Source organism: Topomyia yanbarensis, chromosome 2 (assembly GCF_030247195.1).
Source record: "Topomyia yanbarensis strain Yona2022 chromosome 2, ASM3024719v1, whole genome shotgun sequence".
Taxonomy (NCBI): Eukaryota; Metazoa; Arthropoda; class Insecta; order Diptera; family Culicidae; genus Topomyia; species Topomyia yanbarensis.
Window position 1 is genome coordinate 405,719,545 of NC_080671.1, and position 20,965 is coordinate 405,740,509.

Sequence of the window (20,965 nt, forward strand, 5' to 3'; positions counted from 1 at the left end):
TATAACAAGATTTATGTACCTTGCTGACAGTTTCCAATTAGGGATAAATTTATTCTCTAATAATTGTTTTCTTTATCCACATTTTGGAATACGCTTTTTCTAAATGTTGTTCTTGCTGCATCGACGGCGTTCATAACACACGTAACGAAAAACGCTTTTCTCTTGAAACTATTTCGTTTCGTTGTTCGTGGTACTCGTACGGAAAAGGCATACTAGCGCCACCATCAAATTAGTGGTACATATATGAAACAAGCACTATCTGTCAAGTTGTTCCCGGGCTGCTTGGGATCAAGGGTCAATCGGTTGATTTCGCACCATTCTGCAAAGGTTACCAGTTGGCGTTGAAGGAAAGCTGCATCATCAGTATTCCGGATTCTGTGGAGTGACTTGAGGTTGTCAGCGAAAGAAAATCGTGGTCCTTCTAAAAAAAAGTTGATGTTGATGTTACACCTTAACTTTAGTGTCTTGAACTATCTTTCCTCAACTTACAATTACCTTGTTATTGAGCTGTTGCACATAAGCGTGTACGTAGAAAGCGCTCATACCCGGTCAAACCATTCGGAATTTGATTCGGAATCCTGAATGGAGTCAGTATGGATTCCAAATCAAATGCAACAACCGATTCTGAGTCGGAATCGGTTGTTGCATTTGATTTCCCTCTAAGAACGGTTGGTTTCAAAATCGTCCAATGACGGACGTTCGTTGGACCAATTTGGACAACGTCCAAATAACCGTTCAACGAACGTCCATCGTTGGACCCGTGTTGAACGATTTTGAAACAATTTTTTGGACGTCTCAGTGGGTTGGAATCCATAATGACTCCATTCAGAAATCCGAACCGGTTCCGGAATGAGTTTAACTGGGTAAGTAAAATACCGCTAAGTAAATAGACGCGTATTGAGATATCTGACGTTTAAAATACGCACACTGAGATTTTGCATTTTTATACTACCGCCTTCCCCTTAAGCCCACAACCGGTTTGTTTTCCTCCCAATTCGCAGTGCAAATGATTTGTTTTCCTCCCAATTTAAACGTCAAAACGGCACAATACTAACGCAGCTGGATAAGTCTATGGAAAACGCGCATTAGTTAATTAAACCGCGTAATAAATGGAATTCGTCGATTAGCTGTTGTGTTTTGATTTATCTCGGCCGTCACAACAGTTCTGGCGACGAGGATGGTGGATCCGGATAATAATGTTGCCCGTGCTGGGCGTGCTGCTGCTGGCGTTCCGCCACCAAGTTTTACGATTGACCCCTTCGACAAGCGGAAGCTGAAGTGGATGCGGTGGGTGGAACGGCTGGAAAATGCATTCATCATTTATGCAGTCGACGATGTAGATATGCGGAAAAGTTTATTGCTCCATCATATGGGCGCGGAAAGCTACGACATAATTTGTGACAAAATTGCGCCGGATGCGCCCCGTGATAAAACGTATCAACAAATTGTTGACATTCTGGAAACATTTTTCAATCCCCGTCCACTTGAAATCAGTGAAAACTTCCGTTTTAAGTGCCGTCGCCAAGGCGATAAGGATGCAGCAACACCGGAGGAGTCGGTGGATGAATACTTGGTTGCACTTCGACGGATTGCTGTTACTTGCAATTTCGGCCAGTATTTGGAGACAGCCCTCCGGAATCAACTGGTGTTCGGAATAAAAAGGAATGACATTCGAAGCCGGTTGCTAGAAAAAAGGGAGCTCACACTGCAGAGCGCTCGTGATATCGCCGTGAGTATGGAGCTGTCAAAGAAAGGTGGAGCTGAAATTGAAGGTTGCCAAGGTAAGCAGGAGGTCCACAAAGTGCAGCACCAGTCAGGTAAGCGGAATAAATCGAAGAGCAATACCATAAACAAAGGGGAAAAAAGTTTTGCTTCAAAAAGTGCTGGTGGAAATAGCATAAGTTGCTTTCGTTGCGGTGATAAGTCTCACCTTGCTAATGCTTGCAAACATAAACAAACTGAATGCAAGTTTTGTGGGCTGAAAGGGCACCTAGAAAGAGTGTGCATGAAAAAATCAGGCTCAAGACCTGGTGGTTCGCAAGTGACGGATAATCAAAGTACATTGCAAACGAATTTCGTGGACAATTTCGAAACAAACGGTAGTGATAAAAGTCCCGATATTCGCGAAGTGTGTTCGGTAAACTCCATTTCGGACAATGAAAAACTTTGGATGAAAGTGCGCGTAAATGGAGTGGAACTGCGTTTCGAGGTAGATACGGGATCGCCTGTTACGATCGTGAGTGCGGATTGCTGGAAGAAATTGCTCTCGAGAGTGAACTTGCGGAAGTCCGATAAGAATCTCGTGAGTTATTGTAACACAAGCATCGGTGTGCTGGGAATAATGGACGCGTGTGTCGAATTCGGCGGGCAAAACTCGCAGTTACCGTTGTACGTCGTGAAATCGGAAAAACATCCGTTAATCGGACGCGAATGGTTGACGCGTTTGTCGGTCGATTGGAACAAAATACTGCGGTCAATGAAATAAGTAGATTTATTCCTGAAAGCAACCGAGCTACTCCGGATGCTGTGCCTGACTCTTCTGTTGCGGTGAAGAAAGTGTTGCTAAAGTTTCCAAGAGTGTTCGAGGAATCAATTGGAAAAATCTCCCGTGTTCAAGCCAATCTTCCATTAAAGAAGGATGCTCGTCCCGTTTTCTTAAAGGCCCGTAAAATACCGTTCAATCTGCAGAAGGTTGTCGAAGCAGAGCTTGACAAATTAGTAGAAGAAGGAGTTTTAACGAAGGTCAACCAAAGTAACTGGGCAACCCCAATTGTGCCGGTGAAGAAATCCAACAATCGTGTGCGTATTTGCGGGGACTACAAAAAAACTGTCAACCCTAACCTTGTGGTAGACAAACACCCGCTTCCCACGGTGGATGAACTGTTCACTTCTCTTGCTGGTGGGAAGAAATTTAGCAAAATTGATTTAGTGCAGGCCTACTTGCAACTCGAAGTCGCTCCGGAAGATCGCGAAATTCTAACCCTGAGCACTCACCGAGGTTTGTACCGTCCCAGTCGCCTCATGTACGGGGTAGCGTCGGCACCTGCTATCTGGCAACGACAAATGGAGGCATTGCTGCAAGGGATCGAGGGGGTCAGTGTCTTTTTGGACGATATAAAGGTAACTGGACCCAATGATGAGACTCATTTGCGCCGATTAGAAGAGGTGTTGCGTCGTCTAGATGAAAGTAATATTCGTGTAAACCGAAACAAGTGCGTGTTTTTTGCTAATGAGATAGAATACTGCGGTTACTTAATTGATTGCAACGGCATTCACAAGATCCAGAAAAAGGTGGATGCTATCCAGGAGATGCGGAGGCCGGAAAACAAGAATGAAGTACGTTCGTTTGTAGGCCTAATCAACTACTACGGTAGATTTTTCTACGATTTGAGTACTGTACTCTATCCCCTAAATAATTTGCTGAAGAAAGATGTGCCGTTTAAATGGAGTAAGCAATGTGAGAAGTCCTTTCAGGTAGTAAAAAAGCAAATGCAAGCGGAAACCTGTCTCGTGCATTATTCCCCCGAGTTGCCTTTGCTATTGGCTACTGATGCTTCGCCGTACGGGGTTGGAGCTATACTGAGCCACATCTATCCAGACGGGTCGGAGAGACCGATTCAATTTGCATCTCAAACGCTGAATCGTACCCAACAAGCTTACCTTCACGTGGATAAGGAGGCGTACGCGATAATATTTGGAGTGAAGAAATTTTTTCAATTTTTATATGGTCGCAAATTCGTTTTGGTGACGGACAACCAAGCAGTAACAAAAATATTTGCGGAGCACAAAGGGTTGCCAGTAATGTCCGCGTTGAGAATGCAGCATTATGCAACCTACCTGCAGTCCTTCGATTACGAAATACGATTCCGGAAGTCAGCGGAACATGCCAATGTCGACGCTCTTTCACGAATACCACTGAAACTAGCGGAGGCAGATAATATAATCGAAGAGTCGGACTTAGTGGAAATGCACCAGATCGAAACACTTCCACTTACCGTTGCTGAATTGGCTCAGGCAACTGCTGAGGATTTAACAGTTAAGAATTTAATCCAAGGAGTAAAGTACAGCATACTGGTCACGGGAAAGGATCGATTTGGAATTGATCAGAGCGAGTTCGCAATGCAGAAAGGCTGTCTGCTGCGTGGCATACGGGTGTATGTGCCACCTTCGCTACGGAAGCGTGTTCTGGATGAGCTGCACTCTACGCACTTCGGGACAACGCGAACCAAGTCGCTGGCAAGAGGATTTTGCTGGTGGATGGGCATGGACAATGAGATCGAGGAGATGATCGCGAACTGTATCAATTGTCAGTCGGTCAGACCCGAACCCGCGAAGATGTTGTTACACTGCTGGGAGGCCCCAACTGCACCGTTCGAGAGAGTCCATGTGGATTTTGCGGGACCATTCATGGATACTTACTTTTTCATTCTTGTCGATGCTTTTACGAAATGGCCGGAGGTACGGGTGTGTAGTTCTATCACTGCTGACAGCACAATCAGGATGTGTCGCGAGATTTTCAGTATTTTTGAGATTCCGTCGGTGCTCGTTACCGATCACGGTGTTCAGTTTACATCCGAACAGTTCCAACAGTTCTTACGGATGAACGGTATCACACACAAGATGGGAGCACCCTATCACCCTGCAACAAATGGACAGGCAGAGCGCTTTGTGCAGACAATTAAGCAGAAACTGAAATCATTGAAGTGTACGAAGGCACAGCTGAATGCTGAACTCTGCAATATACTCTTGACATACCGTAAGATGCTACATCCTGCTACGGGTCAATCTCCTGCCATGATGATGTTCGGCCGACAAATTAGATCCAGAATTGACCTGATGCTACCGAAGAACGAGACCGTTAGTGCAAAGAATTATACCGTGCGTGAATTCAAAGACGGAGATCGTGCGCGTGTTCGAGATTTTTTGTCTGCTGAAAAGTGGAAGTTCGGAAGGATTGCTGAGAAAGTTGGTAAACTTCGATATGCTGTTCGCTTGGATGACGGGCGGTGTTGGGAGCGTCATATCGACCATATCGTTGGGGTGGGCGCGCATCTCCCGGAAACTTCATCTAATAGTACTACATCTATAAATCTGGACTACTACAGCCAGGGAATTGATGCCCCTACATCCGGAGTATCGACTGCTGACTATGCAAATAAACCGTCAACCACTGCTCCGGTCTGTTTTCCGGAGACGCGAGCTGTTCAACGAAAGGAGCAACCTGATCCTGATCCAGAACCAGAGCAAGGTCCCTCGAATTGCAGGACCGAAACAGTTCCACTAAGGCGTTCTACCAGGGTGGTGAAGGCTCCAACACGATTGAACTTGTAAAAAAAAAAATCATTGTTTGCAACGAGCTCGAAGAATTTTTCTTTTACGAGAGGGAGAGATGTTACACCTTAACTTTAGTGTCTTGAACTATCTTTCCTCACCTTACAATTACCTTGTTATTGAGCTGTTGCACATAAGCGTGTACGTAGAAAGCGCTCATAAGTAAAATACCGCTAAGTAAATAGACGCGTATGGAAAACGCGCATTAGTTAATTAAACCGCGTAATAAATGGAATTCGTCGATTAGCTGTTGTGTTTTGATTTATCTCGGCCGTCACAACGGTTGAAATACAGAAGAAAAATCAATGGACCGAGATGGCTGCCTTACTTACCTTGCCGTTCAGGCTAGAGAATGGCTGCCTCGCGGAACGCCAAATAAACCCAAGAACTCTTCGGATTCACATTGACCTATCTTGATTGCTAGATGACGATTACTGAGATGCGATTTCATTCAGCAGAGAATATTAGTACCAAAGCCAAGTCTATCAATCTTTGCCACTGAAATAGCGTGATTAATCTTTTCAAAAGCAGCTGAAAGGTCCGTGTAAATAACGTCAGTCAGACATGGCATCTGTCACATATGTTGTGAATGACAGAAGATTCGTAGATGTTGAATGTTTCGGCAGTCATTCGGTAACTGGGCGCAGGGTTGCCACTATTTTTCAAAGAAAATCTGGCAGTTCAATTAAAAATATCTGGCACTTGACAGCTACCTCATAGTCATCGAAATTTGGCATATATTATAGTTTTCGTTGAATGTGCATCAATCGATTTTTGTAAAATTTGGGACATTTTTACCCAAATTTCCAAAATGTGTATGTAGCCGCTTCCAAAACATAAAAATCTGGCAGAATGAGAGATTTGTCTTTTTGTCTGGAAGCTGCCAAAACTTCTGGCTGTGCCAGATAAATCTGGCATAATGGCATCCCTGACTGGGCGCTCTCTAACTGGGTTGCTTTTTAACTGGGCGTTCGGTAACTAGGCTATACTGCCGTTCTACGCATAATTGTCCCATGTATATAGGGAATCCCATAGAACAAGGGACAATTAAGCTTATAACGGCAGTATAGCTCAGTTAAAAAGCAGTTAAATGTCAAAAATAGACGTCAAATGTATTTTGACATTTTGATGTCAAACTTTGCAAGGGGTAAGCGAATGGAAAGTAAGGATGACAGATGAATTTAAATAATTATTATTTCTTGTAATGCATATATGTAATAAATTATGATTTTGTAGAGGATATGTTATTATAGGTCGAGATAAAAGTAAGTATTTTCAAGTCTATTGAATATAGAGAATACTCTTCTATATTCTACTATGTTTGAGCAATGAATTGCCGAAAAGGACCAACAATCCAACTGTAAAAAACGCTTGTGGGTATTACGAATTAAATAATTATTATTTAACGAAAATGTATACAGCAGGTTATAAAGTTCGTTTACGCCATTCGTTTTCGATCAACTTTGTTCTCAATGGTTTGAGACGGCTTACGTCCGCGGCGTCATTCTGCACGAAACGCATCAAACAGTCCAAGGATTGAACAGCTCGCGTAAACTCTGGTTCCTGTTGCTGCTCTTCTGCACTTACAGATGATGTATTGTCGGCTGATTCTTCCGGTAAGGATCTATAGAGCGTGAATCGTTTAGTCCTAGCACCGAATTGACTATTTCTTGATCGGTGAACACTGCACTCGTGAGCGATGCCGGATTTTTATCATAATCGTAAACATGGTCAATTGTAGAAGTACTGGGGCGACATTATGGAACCATTTCGAATCGACTTTTTCATACAAGCTTGCATACAATAAACCTTTCGTTTCGAGATGCGCAATGCCACCCCTGATTTCATTCCGCACGCGGTTGACAATCAATCAATACTCTGCTGTAGTGAGATTTTTTTAAGTCGGTCTTCGAACCTGAGATCCTCATCTTCCAGTACTAATTTAAGCATAAGCTTCCGTTTATATCTCAATTTTATAGCGTTAATCACTGCATGGTCTATAGGCTGACACTCGAAAGTAACGTTTGGTGGTAGATTACCTATGGAAAGCAGAATGTACCAATTTTACTTCGTTACATTTTGATGTGAAGTGTATCAAATAATCTCACCTCAATTAATCCATCATCCGATTTCAACTCGTCTCCTCCGTCGTAATGTGCTGTGCAATTATCAAGCACCAGTAACGCCTTGGGTTCTAAATTAAATTCCTTGGAGAACACCCTTACCGCTGGTACGAAGCTCTCGCGTCATCCAAGCTTTCTTGGAATTATAATATGATACGGGTAGAAGTTTTTTGATAGCAAACGAGCATGGTTTGACCGCGGATCCGATAAACATCAATTTAAGTTTATTTGAGCTATCGGCATTACACCATGGCATGAATGTATAGCGCATATTGTTTAATTTACGCCCAGATGCCTTTGTCTCGTTTGCAAGGACCACACCTCGTGATGCTAGCAACTTTATAAAAATAGCAGATTCATCAGCGTTGTGTATTTGGCACTTTTTCAAGTCCAAGTCGACAATTTTCGTCATCAAAATCTTCTTAAACTTTAAATATGCGCCTATATCCGCGGAAGCTTTTTCTACGGCTACACGCTTTACATGCAGTCCAAAACGGTTTCGAAAACGTCGTACCCATCCATCCGAAAATACAAAATTCTGCCCCACGTAATACCCGTGTTTCTAAATCTCATGCAACAACAATTCTCCATTAGTGCTTCTGACGTAAAAATAATATTGGCTTCCCCCTGCTGGAGAATCCATAAATAAAGAGATTCTTCCATTAGAGGTAAATGCTGCTCCTTCAACGTTCTTCGACTTTGGATACCGTGTTCTCTATAAACAACTAGTTTGGCTCGTAAATCATCCTTGTGCTGCAAGAATCGAGTTACAGAGGACGATCCTACACCATATTTTCTAGCAAGCGATTCATGTGTGCCACCGCCATTTTCAAAATCCTCTATATTTTTAACCTATGAAATACCACATTTCAAAGCATTTTTCGCGTGCAGGCAACACTCTAGCGGAGGTTTAGCTGTGTATGTCAATCAGACTATCAAACATAGAATTGTAAAAAACTATACCGCAGAAGGATTTCATCACATTCACATCGAACTGTTTATCAAAGGACAGTTTTATGATGTTCATGGAATTTACCGTCCTCCTAGCTTTGATTTCAATGATTTCTCAGCCTATTTAGAAAATTTGATGTGTTCAGTCCAATCGAAGCACTCGTGTGCTATTGTAGGTGATGTAAATGTCCCAATTAATCTTGCTAATAACAATATTGTTAGAAGATATAAAATACTGTTGGAATCCTATGACTTTATTTGTACAAATGTTTTTCCTACCAGACCAATTAGCGAAAACATACTTGATCATGTGCTATGCAAACTGGACGATGTAAATCGAGTGCGCAATGACACAATATTTAACAATCTGAGTGACCACTCTCAGATCTTAACAACTTTCAAAATTACAGCTGATAGGGAACCAATGTTGCTTACCAAAAAAATTGTAAACCATCGCCAACTTAACCACGAGTTTTCCAGCTTCGTTAATAGTATTGATGTCATTGTCGACCCGGAATCTACTATTCAATCTATCGCATCCACATACAACTCATTACTTCAACGTCATACGAAAACAATAACTAAAACAGTTAAAGTGAAAAGCACTCACTGTCCCTGGATGACTTTGGATTTATGGACTCTAGTAAAAATAAAGAGTAATTACCTTCAACGTCTCAAAAGTAATCCCGCCGATCAACATCTAAAGCAAATGCTATTGCATGTATCCAAAAAGGTAGATGCCACAAAACGACGGGTAAAAAAATCTTTCTATGAGAACCTTCTTACTAACACACCACATTCAAAACTATGGAAAAACCTAAAAAGCACTTTTGGTTTAGCAAAGAAAAGCGACCAGATAAATCTAATTGTCGATGGTAAAAAAACCAACAATAATGCAGAAGTCTGTGAGTCTTTTAATGTCTTCTTCTCTAGTATAGGGCAAAAACTGTCAAATGACCACCTCAAACATTTGTCCTTTAAGTAATGTTCGTCGCGTCCGTGAGTCAATATTTTTACGTCCTTCATCAACAAACGAAGTAATTATGCTGATACATAGCCTAGATAATAAGAAGAGTAGTGGCCCTGATAACATTCCTGTCAATATGTTAAAAGGAAATTCTTGCGCTTTTTCTAGAATCCTTTCTCAATGTTTCAACATAATTGTTCAATCTGGTTATTACCCTGACTGTCTCAAAGTGGCTAAAGTCATCCCTGTTTTTAAATCAGGTAACTGTTGTGATTGTAATAATTATCGTCCTATATCTACACTGTCCGTTTTCAACAAAATCCTCGAAAAACTATTTGTTGCTAGATTATTAGAATTTTTGAACAAACACAGCGTCCTCTATAGATTTCAGTATGGGTTTAGACAAGGCTCTAGCACCCAAACCGCTATAATTGAATTAGTAGATCTAATAATGAGCGAAGTGGATCGTAAAAACATTGTTGGTGCTCTATTCCTAGACCTTAAAAAAGCATTTGACACTTTGGACCACACAATACTGCTGGCCAAGCTTGAATGTTACGGTATCAGGGGCATTGCTCATTCTGTTATTCATAGTTACCTGACGAATAGAAAGCAATTTGTATCTGTGGATGGTGAACGTAGTAGCCTTGCTCCCATTGGAATCGGTGTCCCTCAAGGTAGTAATATAGGACCTTTGTTATTTCTGTTGTATATTAATGACCTAGGTAACTTGAGGCTTACTGGAACTCCTAGACTGTTTGCTGATGACACAGCTCTGTTTTATCCCAACAATGATGTCAATACTATTATTAACTCGATCGATAACGATCTAAGTGTTCTCGACCAATATTTCAAAGCAAATTTATTATCACTAAACCTTTCCAAAACTGAGTACATGATCTTCCGATCCATACGGAAAACTTTACCAACACATCATCATCCCAAACTTAGAGATTGTACAATTGAAAATGTGGACTGTTTCAAATATTTGGGTATACACTTAGATCCTACGTTATCCTGGACACACCATATAAAATTTATCGAAAAGCGTGTGGCATCCTCCTGTGGTATTTTGTGGAGAGTTAAAGCGTTTGTTCCCCAGCGAGCTCTATTGAACTACTACTTTGCATACATTCATTCACAACTTAACTACTTAGTATCGGTATGGGGGCGAGCAGCGAGCTCTCACCTTAAAAAGCTACAAACACTACAAAACAGATCCCTGAAAATTATATTTAATAAACCACTTTTATATTCGACTTTGTTGTTATACTCTGAAAGTGCCCACAATATTTTACCCATAGCCCACTTATGTGACGTACAAACATTATTATTCATACACGACAATCTACATAACTCCATCGCGCAGCATAATATACATTTTACAACTTTAACACATTCTCGTTCAACACGTCGAAATAGTAACTTGCAACGCATTCGAGCAGCCACAAACCTTGGCCAAAAGCGCATTCTTTTTATTGGCCCTACCAAATTTAATGCACTTCCACTTGACATGCAGAGATTCGACAATCGTACCATCTTCAAGGCTAGATTGAAACAGTACTTTAAACATAGGCTAAACGAAATATTTAATTAATGATATTGTTTTGTAATTTAATGTAAACATCCGTCAGCAGTATTTAACTTTAATTTAATTTATAATGTGGATCCCTTAACAGGAAATCTATTTCCACTGGGATTCCACCTTAGTTAATTATCTTAAACTAAAAAAAAAAAAAAAAAAAAACCTTCTCATCCAACGTAAGCGTTTTCTGCTTACGTTTCTGTTTGGATCCAGACGGAATATCCATTGCAGAACCAAGCACCACTTTCACCTTATTTAAACAAAAAGCTGACTAAAGTTAAAAATTAAGTTTTCATTGTGCTTTTCACATGAAACCCGAAGATTAGTATGCAACTAAATAGAAGGAAAATATATTCTTTTAGTTTCACCAGTGAAATTCAGGATGCACATCAAGCAATGCTGTTTGTCAGGAACAGGGTGGCCACTGTTTTTCAAAGAAAATCTGGCAATTCAACTTAAATTGTCTGGCAAAATCTGTCACTTGACATCGACCTCATAGTCATCGATATTTGACATATATTTTAGTCTTCGTAGAACGTGCATCAATGGATTTTTGTTAAATTTGGGAAAATATGACCCCAATTTCTAAAATTTGTGTGAAACAACTTCTATAAATTAAAAATCTGGCAGAAATAAAGGTTTGTATTTTTGTCTGAAAGCTATAAAAAACTCTGGCTGTGCCAGGTAAACCTGGCATAATGGCATCTCTGGTCAGAAGATGGTCGTTAATTGATAATATAGAACATTGCATGATGACGTCATAAAAATGGCAGTTCAGCCAAGTTGAAAGCGGTTCGAAACTAGTTTGTCATACTGAATTGAATCAACAAAGATCTTAGTCACATGGACTAAGCTTTCTGAACTGTCAATATACATAAAAAAATTCACGCAACGTACTATTTGCCGATTTTTACACTTTTTGCTACCTGGTGAAAAAATTGAAAACTATTCGTCAGAATCTGTTTATTGACATCTTATTCGAGCGTGTTGCCTTTGTTACCTACATAGATCCTTTGGCATTAAAACTATTCATCTAATGATCAATCAAAATAATATTTTCGAGCATTGCGGAAAAAATGGCAGTTTCCTCATTTTGTCCACATCCTGGCGCTATGTTGTTTTTTCACTTGTTATGTTTTACCAATTTCCAGTCATAATAACAACGTTGAAGATAATGATGTAAACCTAACAGAGCATCGCAGTTCTCCTCGGTGATTTTTGACATTTGACAGGTCAGCCCAGTCCAGTTAGCGAGCGGCATTCGCTAAGTGGGCTGCGCTCTTACCCAGTTAAACTCATTCCGGAACCGGTTCGGATTTCTGAATGGAGTCATTATGGATTCCAAATCAAATTCAACAACCGATTCCGACTCAGAATCGGTTGTTGCATTTGATTTGGAATCCATACTGACTCCATTCAGGATTCCGAATCAAATTCCGAATGGTTTGACCGGGTAGTCCAGTTACCGAACAGTTGCTGTATAGTAAAACGAACGCACAGTCTTGAAACGCAAATCATTTTACCGGAGGACGGTCTGTGTGACGAAGAAATAATCCCGAGAGAGCAATCGGCTCGTGCATCGGGTCGAAGATGATATACTCGGAAAAGTGACTTGCTCGAAAAAAACGTATCAACTCGTGTGCAATCACATGCACGTGCACTGAAATAATTGGGAGTGATAATCGAAGACCGGTGAACTTCAATAACCACGTCCACTATGCCTACGAAAAGTTGGTGAAGGCAACGAACGCATCAGCGAGAATCATGCCAAACGTCGGCGGTCCGAGAAGCAGCACAAGACGTCTGCTATCAAGTGTTTCGTCATCGATACTGCGATATAGGGATCTGGCCTGAGGTTCGACGAGATGGCAGCAGGACAATATGGAGAAAGGAAGGTGGGCCAAATTTGTCGACGTTGGTCAATAGAAAGCACGAAAGCCACGGATGCTTTGAGAGATATATTCATCGGTTCTAGCACATAAAGTCACGGTTGTGCCAGGAGTGTGAGAACGTCGAGGAGCAAGTGGTCTTCAAATGTCCGAGGTTCGAAGCGATATGCAGGAAGATGCTTGACTCTGGAATGCCGGATATCCACCTTATGATGTTGTCTATAAAATGATAACGTAAACACGTGGAACGGGGTCAACCGACGCAGATATTGACCGCCTTACAGAGGAAATGGCGTGATGAACAGCGAGCGACGGTTTCGGGAGAGCAATCACCGCCGGGAAATTCCGCCGGAGTAGATCAGATCCACCGTCGAGGACTGGTCGAGTAAATTGCGAAAGAGCACCGAGTGTGGGTCGTACGGACGCCAGCGAACCGGACGTTAAGCTCCACCCGGAATCGCCGAATCGACCACGGCAGTCTAACGGCTGGCCCGAGAGAATTCTAGCAAAAACAAAAGAATAGGTGTCGGGAGAGCTTCTTCCGCTGGGAAACTCTTCGCCGGCGTAAGCTAGATTCACTGCCGGGGACTAGACTGAGTAGAGTAGAAGCGAACCGGATGCCTTGCTCTACCGGAATCGCAGGGCCGACTTGCATCTGGCTGGTTGGCTTAGTTTGGAAAGAATTTCGTTTGCGAAAAAGTTGGGAGCTGAACGACTCAACGAAAAAAGGGTGCTAAATGGCATGAAAAGGGATTCAAAGGGCTTAAAGGAGTTGCGGTGCTGAAGGGCACAGGGAAGCCGAAAGGTTCAGTCAAATGAACAATCTGAGTTTGCAGCTCAGGTTGTCCTCGCAGAAGGGAAGAGCACTAGTTCTCTACCCACAGCTAGCTTTCATACTACAACACAGAAATGGCCACTTTATGTGGGTAGTAGAAAACTGGTGGTGTGTCGAGAAATGGTGTTCTTACCCTACTGAAAGATCTAATTACTAAATAGTTGATACGTCAGTTACACAATCGTTGGTGTCCGTTTATATGGCTGGTTGTACAAATCGAATTCTTTCAGCCGCAACTTCAGATTTCCTACCACCTTCCACAAACACAAATTTATATTTCTTGGTAACATCTCCCCAATCCCTGGCAACATAAAGCTTCTGCCGCTGAAGGGTGTTTGTCGTAATGCTGTTTAATAGCCCGATAGTTGAAGAAATATTTCCAAGAGTGTATTAAAAAAGTGCCGCTGCACCGTCGTCGCGCGACCGTGCTTTCCGTAGACGGTTAGGTTATCAGAATATCGATCTCCATCAGTTCCGTGCATGTTTGTATCGCTCCTTGTTTGCCCTTGTACGGTGTTGCAGCTCTCTTTCCTAGTCTGTGTGTTTTGGTATGTTCTTCAGATATTCCTACGAGTTTTGTGGCTGATCGTGATCGTGATAATATTTCTCTCATATCCTGATAAAAACGCTGCCCAAGTACTTTCAGTCGAAGGATTTCGGATCATTGATATTCCAGAACCCTCGATATTAATCGTTTCATGTCTAAAAATATTTATTTATAATATTTATATTGAACTTTCCAGTGTTGCTGGTTTCCCAGGTTTTTCATTTACTCTTTGTAATGATTTTTTTGCGTTGCCGTTTCTATTTTACCTTCCATCAGCTAGAGAAATTTGCATTACTTGCCGGCAAAGAATCCCTTAATCGGTCGCTCTTCATTCTACATACATATGAAGATGATTAATCTGGTGAGAGTGGGAGACTTCTTCTCATTCGGTGTTGAGCTTGCTCGCACCGGAAAAGGAAGTTCATGTTTTTGATAATAAATAGTTGGAATTATAATCCCCATCGCAAGTTTCTCTCATAGTCATTAAGGATAGCAAGCAATAATTGTGATGGAAAAAAAAATTGCGTTTTCGTTTCTACATCGCTCAATCATTAGTTTTCTAAAGAATGGTGAAAATGTATCTTATCTTTTTGAAATGGAATAAACGGACATCTATTTTTGTTGTTGCTATTCCACGGGGACAAGAATGTGAAATGAAACAATTAGATGTATTTGTGGGTGTTTTTTACAGTCAAAACTTTTAAATGAATTTACAATTGAAACCTCGAAGGATCTCTGCGCAATTGCAAAATCTTTTTTTTTGTTTCCTGGTCTTAATCATATAATTAACATTACGAGTTTCTCAAATACTGTACAATACTCTCTGCATTTTATTTACGGCAATCACTAAAGTTGTAATAATTAGGTTAATCTTTTTTCTTGTTTTCTGGCTTGTTTTCTTTTTCGCTAATCGCTTTACAGTTAATTCTTTGATTTTTTTCCATTTAAAGGGCGCTTAGCTTAGTTTAACTTTAAACTTTTGCTTTAAGTTACTTAACTCATACCGTTTAACATTCGTTTGCCTTTGTGTGAAGTATTTTTTGTCGTCATCTTGATGACGGTTACACCTGGTGCTTGCTGTTGCGAGTGTGGGCCTATTGCTCTAACACGTGGGTATTCTGTTCGAAGTTTGAACTTAACTATAAACTGATACAGTTGGTAAAATTGATCTACACTTTTACTGTCGCTTCGCTCTTTCTTTTGATTTCTTTCGTTTTTTTACCCACTTTGTCAAACCAATGCGCATTCGGAAACTTTCTATTCCGCAATGAACTCTAAACATGATCCGAAGAAGACGAAACCTTAACTGAAGAACGGTGATGCTAGTAGTGCTAAGGACGTTGAAAATAGTGGAGTTTGAGCCAACTGATGTCCACTGTTCGATGGTAGTTTGCACAGGTTCCTGGGGGAAATTGTTCTGCTTTCTAGTAGATGACCTCATAGACGGTAGCCTTCTTGTCACCGGAACCGGTGACGATATACTTGTCGTCGGTCGAAATATCACAACTAAGTACTGACGAGATCTCTTTGGACTAGAATGGGTAGGAAAACAAACACGTTTTAATTTCATTTTCTTTTACACAGTTTTAAAAACAAAACTGTAGCCAACATGTTACTGGAAATAAATTGGTTTATTTGACAACTTCTAACTTCTCGAGAAATAAGAGGATAGGCGTCTTTACGCCATCTTAGGGTATCCCTTAACTTATCAGCGTTTTAGAACTTTACAGCTGGTAAATAACCGATACTCACCTGAAATATACTAGCACCGTACGGAGTGCGCCACGCGTTCAGCAAGTTATCCTTGCCGGTCGAGACGAACCACTTGCCGCAGGCAGCAAACCGCAGCGACAGCACACAGCTTTCATGCAAATGCAGTTGATACTTGTCTTGCTTTGTGGCGTGTAGCACCTCAACATGGGAGTTCTCCATTCCAACGGCTAGCCATTCACCTATTAAAAACCAAAAAAGCCGTTAATTTTATCGTTTAGCTTCCGACATTCCTGAACCCACCGGTCGGACAGTAACCCAGCGAGAAAATTTGCGAGCTAAAGTCATGCTGCTGCAGTTGTCGTCCTTCGCGCAGATCCCACGATCGGACGGTGTTATCCAAACCGCCGGTCCATAGCCGGGCCCCGTCCGGGCTGATGTCGATGCAGGAGGCACCGTCGGTGTGACCCTGGAACTGCCGGACCAATGTTTGGTTGTGTAGATCCCACACGGCAATGTTTCCGTCGCTGCAGCACGAGAAGCACACCTTCGAGTCGGGACTGATGGCAAGCGCGTAGCAGGCCGGTGCAGCCGAGGTTAGTTCAGCCTTAATCCGCGGGGTCGGACTCGCCAGGTCCCATATGGAGAGATTCGATGCTTCACCTCCAACGATCAGCGTTCGCCCGTCGGGCAGGAGTTTCACCGAGCGGATGTAGTTGTCCCGTTGCTGCTTGGAGGTTAAAGGAGATTTCTTGATTGAAACATCAATAGCAACTTTCTAGAAGAGAACAAACTTACCAAACAATCCAGCTGACTGACGGGGCTTTTGCTGCCCGGTTGCGAAATGTCCCAAACCTTAACGCATCCTTTGCCACCGGTGTACACGTATTTGGTTGGATTGGAGATGGTAACCGCACAGACAACTTCCCCGTGCATTAGCGTATTGATTTGGCGGGCATGACGAGGAATTCCCGGTCCGGTGAGGGCATCGGCAGGAAATGGTACCGGTTGTGGTCCACCTTCACCATTCATGTGAAATGAATAGGCACTGGAGTTGAGAAATGATTTTCGTAGTTAGTTGGAGACTATGAGCAAAGAGTCGCTAGACGAATGTTACTCACGGTTTACCACTCGAAACGGGCAGCTGGATTCCGTTGGTTCGTAGCTGAGCATGTGGATCGAACGGTACCGGTGGACGACCGTACGGATCCGGTGGGGGTCGTGCGTATGGGTCCGAAGGCCTATGATATGGAGATGCCGGGTAGCCGGCTGCTGTGGGAGGTACTACTGCTTTGGGAACACCCGGAGTGGATGAGTTGGGTGTCGGGACGCGTGCTTTCGTACCAGGTGTGCCTGGTTTGTCGAGCTGTAATGAGAGGATGGGGAAGTTTAGTTTTGGTATTCTTTCTTTTCTGCAATTCGTCAAACATCGAAATATTGTACTTAAAGAAATGTTATCATTTGCACCAAGGGACCATTCACGAATTACATAACTCAAAAATTGCCCAATACTTATTCCCCTTCACCCCATGTAACAAATTGTCACAACTTTGTACGTTTTAGCTTACACCCCTTCCTTCAATTGTCACATTTTGTCGAACCCCATACCCCCATCTTATAAATGTTCCTTGCGATATTTCATAAACTGCTGGAATCCGAAACAAATTATGTACATGGTATTTGATTGTTTGCCAGCAATTTTAAAACCAGCGGGGTGTTTCAATCTAAACTTGAATGTTCGAAATTTAAAAGGTCGGAAGTTCTTCAAGAGCGTCTATTGTCCATGTTACCGTCTGTCCCGAAGCGGGTGATTGAAGAAGAAGCGCTGTGCCACGAAAACTAAACCCATAATTGAATCCCCATCACGAGGGAATCATAGCATTAGTTAAACTGCGTACAAATGAGATCACCGGGCACTTCTTCGGATTTACACACATGCGGCTCGCGCTACATCGATTAGCGAATGTTTCACTTTTGTTGGAGTAATCTGCAATCTTCAGTAGAGCGGATGAGTAGAAACATCGTCTGCGAAGGACAGGCGTGGAGCCTTCGGAACTAGATGAACGTCGTTGAAGTAAAGAAGAAACATTAACAGTCCCAAGTGACTTCCCTGGGGTACTCTTGATGTTGAAATAAATGTGGGTGCCTGACAATCTTCAATGACAATCAAAATTTTTTGATCTGTAAGATAGGATCGAAACAGCTGCAGCAAACTACCGTTGATGCCATATCGCTCCATTTGAGCGATTGTTATATCATGGTTAATTTTGTCGAAAGCGGCCGCCAGGTCTGTGTAAATAAAATCGGTTTGAGCGCGACGTTCCATACTCTCTGTTATGTAGGATGTTAGGCATAGCAGGTTAGTCGCAGTCGAAAGCCCAGACGTGAAGCCTTGTTGATCGTCACTTTAGGTACTGCTTGCAGTGAGTCTGAAAAGGTTCCATAGTCACCAGCTCGAACAACTTCGAGCCAGCACTCAATGAAGTGATTCCGCGGTAGTTGTTAACGTCTCGTTTATTTCCCTTATTATGGACCGGGAACATTTTCGCGGACATCCAGTAAGATGGAAAAATGCCATTGGTAATAGATGCTCTAAAGATGTGAAGAAACGGAGCCACTAAAGCGTCGATGTGCCTTTTCAAAAGTACTGAAGGGAAACCGTCGGGTCCCGGATTCAAGGACGATTTAAGCTGACAACAGTGATCTAGTAATCATCGTTTCGTTGACATCGGAACAACACTGTGGCATGCTGATCAGGGCTTTAACCGGTCATTGCAAACTCAATTATCACATGGTCAGTATTTAGCGCGCTGAGTCATTTTCACGTGATCTATGTGAATTCGACTACGGAAACTCATATCATGTGATATGAAACTGCAGCAACGTAATTGTGATTTCGAGTTTTCGGCTATCCTTATATAGACGGAACTGTTGGGCGACTGAAACTTAGTAACATTAATCCATCGCGGTAATGAGATTTAGGTTTTTTTGCATGCGATTTGAAGGGCTTGTGAGTTCTAATTTACCTGCTGTATGTTTTATGGTGTCCTTTTCTGCGCAATGCTACTTCCTCCCTCCTCCTCCTTTTCTTCCGATCAGGGTAATGATAGGAAGACACGGCAAGGCACAAATCCTCGACTACATACGGGGTACGTGCCATTTGATCCAATATATTCTGATTCCTGATACATCCAGCTTCGCTAGGGCTTCCAACAAGCTGTAGCCTCTTGCGTTAGTCAGCCTGCTACCTCACTCCACGACCCAAGCGTTAAAGTTTCTTGCTATAACAACCAGCGTTCGTTCGACTAACAAGTCGGTTAGTGCGTCCAGCATCCGATTGTACTGCTCTGGCGTCCACAGTGAGGGAGCAAAACAGCTACATATGAATACGTCGATCACGAAGCCTATTAGTGCGCTCTTCACTTTGTCGTCCGTTTTGCTTCCTGAACTAAAGCTCTCGTGTTCGCTTCTCATCCCACCGCTCCTGCCACGAGTTCCTGATAGGTCGAGCTCTTGATCGATGGATCCTTCTTCAGCTCGAACAACATCTCACTTTACTGAGTTCGCCTGTTTCTTTTTACGTACTCTCCCAGCTCATTATGTTTGGAAACTTCTCACACCTTTTTGAGGATCACCGCGTAAGTCAGCCCGTCGTTTGCTTTGACCACTAGAACGTCTCCCCTATAGCTCTCCTGGCGCAGCCGAAGGTCTTCTTTCTTCTTTTCATCCGTTTTCTTTCTGGTTTTTTCCTTGTCTCTTCTACAGTTTCTACGGCCCGCCATCCACTTTCCATTCGTCAGTTTTTTCGTTGTTCTTGACTGATCTTCTTGGGTTTCTTCGGTTCCTCCTCCTCTCCTGACTCTTTTCACGGAAAGGGAATACCGGTCACACTTCGGCGTCTTATAGGCTTCTGCTTTCGCTACCTCCGTGGTCAGCAGTGCCTTTTCGGCGTTTTCAGCTCGCTCCAGTAACGCCATCTGTTCGCATTCGGCGGCCGCTACGGCGGATTCGATGCAAATCACAAGATTCCTGATCTGTCCGTGCACGTGCTGTCCTTGCTTTTCATGAGCTTTTGCCTTATTTTCATCACTTTAGGCAACCCTGACTGCTGATCTTCGTGGGTAATGCTTGATTTCGGCTTGCGCACCTCAAATCCTAGCTTACCTTGGCGTCCTATTGGTTTGTCACCGCTCGCTGCTGTTGCGATTGCATTTGCTGCTTCGCGTGGTTATATGGCTGGCTCGGCGACCTACGATATTTTTTATATCTTGCAATATTCACTCAAAAAATTGTTTATTTTTAGTAAAAAGTATATATAACTTTCTAACGAGCGAAGCTAGAGGTTCAACATATTAGGACAAATTGTTCTCCTTCAAAATATCTGAAAGTATTTCTAAAGTGATCTTAATGAAAAATCAAAACTGCAAAAGTTATACAAAGAAAACCATTTTTTAAGAAACACCCTAAATTTTTTTTGCTAAATTTCTTGTAAAATGAAAAGTATACGAGTTTCAGTGTCTTCGACAAAGTTTTTCAAAATTTCATTATCTTCAATTTTGTGGAAGACAGCGAAACTCTATCTAGAACCATTAAAAAGTTATTTTTTTTATTTTAAAAAATTTAGAACCACCCTACCCACTATTTAAACTAATAGAAAAGTATTGTAAAGTGCAATATTTTATCATGAAAAGGAAACTACATTTTTTATATTGTTCACCGTGAAAGTAATTTAAACATATTACAAAGAGTCAATTCATGAAAAACCAAATTTTTAATATAACTTTTTCAGTTTTCATTTTTTTACAACCTATCCTTCAGATGTTTTTCAGAGTTTTTGAAGACGAACATTTTCTTCTAAAACATTAAAACTCTAGTTTTTATTGTTCAGAAGATATATGCACTAAATATTTCAAAAATAGATTTTTTTAACTCAATTTTATGAAATTTAAAAAAATATCGTATTCGCCATTTTTTGCTCAATTATAACTCTAATCATGACCTGATTTTAGTTCAAAAAGAATTTTTTT

General features: G+C 41.9%; 2 protein-coding genes across 16 annotated transcripts in view; one reads left to right on the top strand and one right to left on the bottom strand.

The window, feature by feature from the left end:
- The first annotated feature begins 1,177 nt into the window (after positions 1-1,177).
- On the top strand, positions 1,178-5,331 carry LOC131680871 (uncharacterized protein K02A2.6-like). Its single transcript, XM_058961585.1, has 3 exons — positions 1,178-1,817; positions 2,019-2,236; positions 2,323-5,331. Exons 1-3 carry the CDS (start codon positions 1,178-1,180, stop codon positions 5,329-5,331), a joined length of 3,867 nt encoding a protein of 1,288 aa, XP_058817568.1.
- A 9,037-nt stretch (positions 5,332-14,368) lies between these two features.
- The window catches only part of LOC131685024 (protein groucho), a 518,750-nt gene continuing 512,153 nt past the window's right edge, over positions 14,369-20,965 (bottom strand). For 8 of the 15 annotated variants that reach the window (XM_058968364.1, XM_058968362.1, XM_058968358.1 and 5 more), the window contains 5 exons: positions 17,060-17,304; positions 16,737-16,986; positions 16,242-16,668; positions 15,981-16,180; positions 14,369-15,760 (listed from right to left, as the gene is read on the bottom strand). In XM_058968364.1, coding sequence (XP_058824347.1) covers positions 15,653-15,760; positions 15,981-16,180; positions 16,242-16,668; positions 16,737-16,986; positions 17,060-17,304 — 1,230 coding nt within the window. In that variant the 3' untranslated portion in view covers positions 14,369-15,652. The remainder of the gene's footprint in view (positions 15,761-15,980; positions 16,181-16,241; positions 16,669-16,736; positions 16,987-17,059; positions 17,305-20,965) is intronic. The other 7 variants (XM_058968368.1, XM_058968365.1, XM_058968363.1 and 4 more) reach the window with 1 other exon arrangement.